This window comes from Planococcus citri, chromosome 3 (assembly GCF_950023065.1).
Source record: "Planococcus citri chromosome 3, ihPlaCitr1.1, whole genome shotgun sequence".
NCBI classification, from domain to species: Eukaryota; Metazoa; Arthropoda; class Insecta; order Hemiptera; family Pseudococcidae; genus Planococcus; species Planococcus citri.
Window position 1 is genome coordinate 49959339 of NC_088679.1, and position 4354 is coordinate 49963692.

The 4354-nt window shown below is 34.1% G+C and overlaps 1 protein-coding gene across 1 annotated transcript; it reads right to left on the bottom strand.

Moving 5' to 3' along the window:
- LOC135839230 (quinone oxidoreductase-like protein 2) lies at window positions 1-2312 on the bottom strand. The gene is made up of 6 exons (XM_065355163.1): window positions 1610-2312; window positions 1265-1528; window positions 1002-1193; window positions 737-921; window positions 500-649; window positions 1-378 (listed from the first exon to the last, which is right to left on the bottom strand). Exons 1-6 carry the CDS (start codon window positions 1829-1831, stop codon window positions 222-224), a joined length of 1170 nt encoding a protein of 389 aa, XP_065211235.1. The 5' UTR covers window positions 1832-2312; the 3' UTR covers window positions 1-221.
- Window positions 2313-4354: the final 2042 nt, after the last annotated feature.

Below are 4354 nucleotides of genomic sequence, written 5' to 3' on the forward strand. Positions count from 1 at the left end.
TAATTATTACTCTTTCAAGTTTATTATACGCGTTCTTTCATGTCACAATATATGTATAATCGGTAATGTTATACATAAAAAAACAGGAATACAAAAACAACGTTATGTGCAACAATCTTCCAAAAAACGACAAAAAAGGAACGTTCGGAAAGTGCTATCGACAGCGATAGAACATGAAATCTATGTTGTATGAGAAAGTTGCGATGAACTTTAAATTTAAATTAATTTTTGATTATCTCTAAAATTACTTTACCAGTACTTTTGTTATCCTTAACGTAACTTAAAGCTTCGTTGATATCTTTAAATTGAAATGTTTCGGATATATGAGGGACAATTAAACCTTGTTCACACATTTCAATCACATCATTAATTGTACGTCTGTAAAATAAGATAATTTTTTCACCATCAATATCGCGCAAAGCAAAGCAAAGCAAAGAAAAAAATAAAATAGATTACCACACAGCCTCTTAAAAATTGAAGCCAAAGTATTTCAACTCACCTGTATACAGGAAACATTTTACTTCTGTAATTGCTTAAAGAAACACCTATCAAACTAAACGAGGGTAGTTGTATTAAATCATTCAAAGGAAGTTGAGGAGCATCTCTAGAAGTGAATCCACCAACGATCACTTTACCTTCAACGGCAATGCTGCAAATAAACGCCACGGTCACATCCACAAATTTGAAACGTCGGTCTTATCATATCATTTGTTTTAAGTACAACATTAAAACATACCATTCCATGGCACTTTTGAAAACGTCACCTCCGACAGCTTCAAATACTATATCTGCGCCTTTACCATTGCTAATTTTCGAAACTTCTTCTTTAAGTATTTTATCACCTCTGAAAGTAAATGCTGCCCAAGCTCCTTTATCTCGGACCAAAGATGCTCGGTCTTCAGTTCCACAAACAGCGATCACCTAATAAGTATTATTTAAAAATAAGAGAATTTTTTACTTTAATACGAAAATCCATACAGGCAGAAATTTTGTAAAATTACCTTTGCTTTATAGACATTTGCAGCAATATCCACAGCTGCTAATCCTAATCCACCTGCGGCGGCTGTTACTAATACAATATCATCTTTTTGAACTTTACCTCTTCTAGATATACCTAATAATGCAGTACCATAACTGTCTGCTAATGAAGCAGCTTTTTTATAGCTAACGCTCGATGGTATAGAAAAAACATCCTGAAAACACAAATAAAGTTGGAGATTTCACCAATGTAATATGTACCAACGTTATGAAAAAAAGAACTCACTTTGACGTCAGAGATACATTCGGTAGAGAATCCATTCAAAGTTTCTTTATTCAAAGCTAATACTCGATCACCGACTCTTAAAGCATCTTCGTTATCACTTTCTTCATCTTCGCTGCTTTTCTTTGGTGTTTCAGCTACTTCTAATACTTCGCCGGAAATTTCGAATCCAGGGACAAAAGGAAGTTTGGGTTTATTCTCAGATAAACCGGCCCACATTAAACAATCAGCGACATTGATAGCGCAGCAATGTACTTTGATTCTAACCTAATTTGTAAAACAATATCATGATTATAGAAAAAAGAAACAACATTAACCATCATCAAGAGAAAAATCTTCAAAATTTACTTGTCCCGGTTTGAGTTTAGCAACACTTTCTTTAGTTTCTATCGTTACAGGTTCGTTGAAATTTTTTATTACAACAGACTGAACCAATTCATTTTTCTTTTCAGAATATCCTCTGTGAAACACATGCCATTTTGTAGAACATTTCGCAAATGGTTCTAAAAATATTGATGAGCGAGAAAAATGCTTGGCGTAGTGCACGTTTCTACTTATATGGAAGGCCATTTAGTCGACATACATTTAGAACACTTAATTTTTCACTGAACTTTAATTAATACTATTTTTAAAATAAAATCACACCGCAAAAGTGAAACTGCAAGCAGCGGTTAAATGCAGGACAGCCTGAGTTTTTCTGACATTTTTTTTTTTCTTATTTATGCTGTTTTTACTTTTTATTAGATAACGAATCGTTAGTTTTAGCAGATTGCTGAGTTTTTTTTGAGTAAAATTTTAGTGTTGGCCTTAGTGTTGGGGGGCGTTGTGTCCGCTCACCTCGGCTTCGCCTCGGTTGCGCGGGTCGCTTTGTTGTTCATACTATGTCTGTTAACTTCCCTCGGCCTTCGGCCTCGGTGAGTACAGTTTTTTATATACAACCGCTGTTTTCGCTTTATTCCAAGGGGATGTCGGTGTGTCACCTTTTTCGCTTCGTACCAAGGGGATATCACTACAAAAATAAACAAACGGCTCGGCTTCGCCTCGCCTAATTCGGCATGCCATTCGAAAAATAATATTAATAAATTTATTCATTGTTTGTAAGCAAAAAAAAATAATTTAATTACTTTTTCTGTAAAAATTCAACTCGTAAAAATTAAAATCGCGAAAAAAAATTTTGAAAAAATTTCTGCCCAACGAGGGAATCGAACCCAGACTTCTTGCACAGCGATCCGTTACCATAGCCAAGCGCTACCGGAGCAGCTTGCAGAAATGCGTTTTACAACGCTATTCATGTTGCTCTAACACGTCGAAAACTACCCCCCCATGCGCATACACGTATACGCGTACGTGTATGCGCGCTCGCACGCTCAGGCGGTCCTGCATTTAACCGTTGCTGAAACAGCATGATTTCTGATAATTTTTAGTTTGATAAGGTCAGAATTACATAAATGTCTAAAGATCATACCGGAGTAACTTGCTATGTATCATAACAGAGGGTAAACAGGGGTACGTAAAATGATGAAAGAATTTTGAAACAACTGCATCATTGACATCGTCAATCGTCATTATTTTCTTACATTTCTTCTGATGTGATGATCAAATTAATCACTCGCTAACGGTGCGTCACAACTTTTTTTTCGAGGAAAAAGTAAAAAGCTTACCCTTGGATTTTGATAGGCCTGCAGAGTTGCAGACCGTATACAAAGTCCCTATGGCTTATAGGTACCTACTTAACAATTTTTCGAAATTCCAAAATGGTTGAAGAACAATATCTGAAAAATACAAACTTCGAGGACTTAAAATGTATAAAAGAATTTCAAATAGAACAGAAACAATAAAATTTTCTAACTATTAATACACAAAACTTGGAGCCATTTGGTACCTTTTGCGCCGATTGTACGGCCGTTTTTGATTTTTGCGAATTAATTTTGACGTTTAGAAACCTCCTTACCTGAGCGAATGCCTTCGAATCTTTTTGAAAATTTACATTTTTCCAAAAAAATTGTAATTAAAAAATGTTTGGATTTTGGAAATATGAGAATGTTTTGGTTTTCCATCACGAAAATAGATCCGCAGTACCTCTATCGTTTTGAAGTCTTGGAAACATCCATGAAACTTCTGAAACCTTGGTTGATATTTGTATGACGTCATACAAAGACATTTTTAGCCAAATTTTTCAAATTTTTGTAATTTTCATTTTTGAAAACATGAAAAGATGAGTGAAAAATTGAAGATGAAGAGTCAAGAGTGAGTTGTGCTGATTGATAAAAAATATTGATGAGATTTTGTTGAACGAGACACTTCTGACTTCTATTAAATTGATTTGATTTGTTCGCACCCCTGGTTCAGCCTACACTCCTACAGTCCTTTTCGTGCATTTTTTTTTCATTTAGGATTTACGTAATTGATTAGAAAAATTTTTAAAATAAAAAACCAACGAATTCATGAGAGAAAACGCTGATTAAAAAAATACCAATTGTTTCAAAATACCCTGTGATATTTTCATTTGAAACCATAGAAAAGATGGCGATAAAAAAAAACTATCAACTTCTCTGTAACTGGACAACAGGAAAGAATTGACAATTGGCCCATTTAGGCTCGGGTTAAGGGATGCAGATCTTAAAAAAAATTATATGTATCAATGGAAAGAAGATAAAATTTCTTTATTATGGTATAAAAAAATAAAAAAGTTATGGGGTCCAGCATCCAGCTATAGATGGATTTTCAGTGAAAAAAATAAAACTTCTGCAGTTCTTCACTTGGAAATTTTTTATCCGTTATTCTCCTGCATATATGATATTGATATAGCCAAGTTGAAGTGTATTTTTTAAAAATTAAATTATTGAAATTAACTTAACTTCTAACAAATAATGGAGAATAATCAGGGGTGTTCGAGTGCTCTACAGAACGCTGCTAAATTTACAGAAAACGTAAAAAATTAGGGGTTTTGAGCGCTTATGAAAGACTCAAAATGGACAATAGACTGCTGTAATGCAATTTTACAAAAAATTGTAAAAAATTTTCAGGTTTCTGTAACTTGCTGGAGAGCGCTCGAACACCCCTATTGATTGACACGAAATTCATTATTCTACA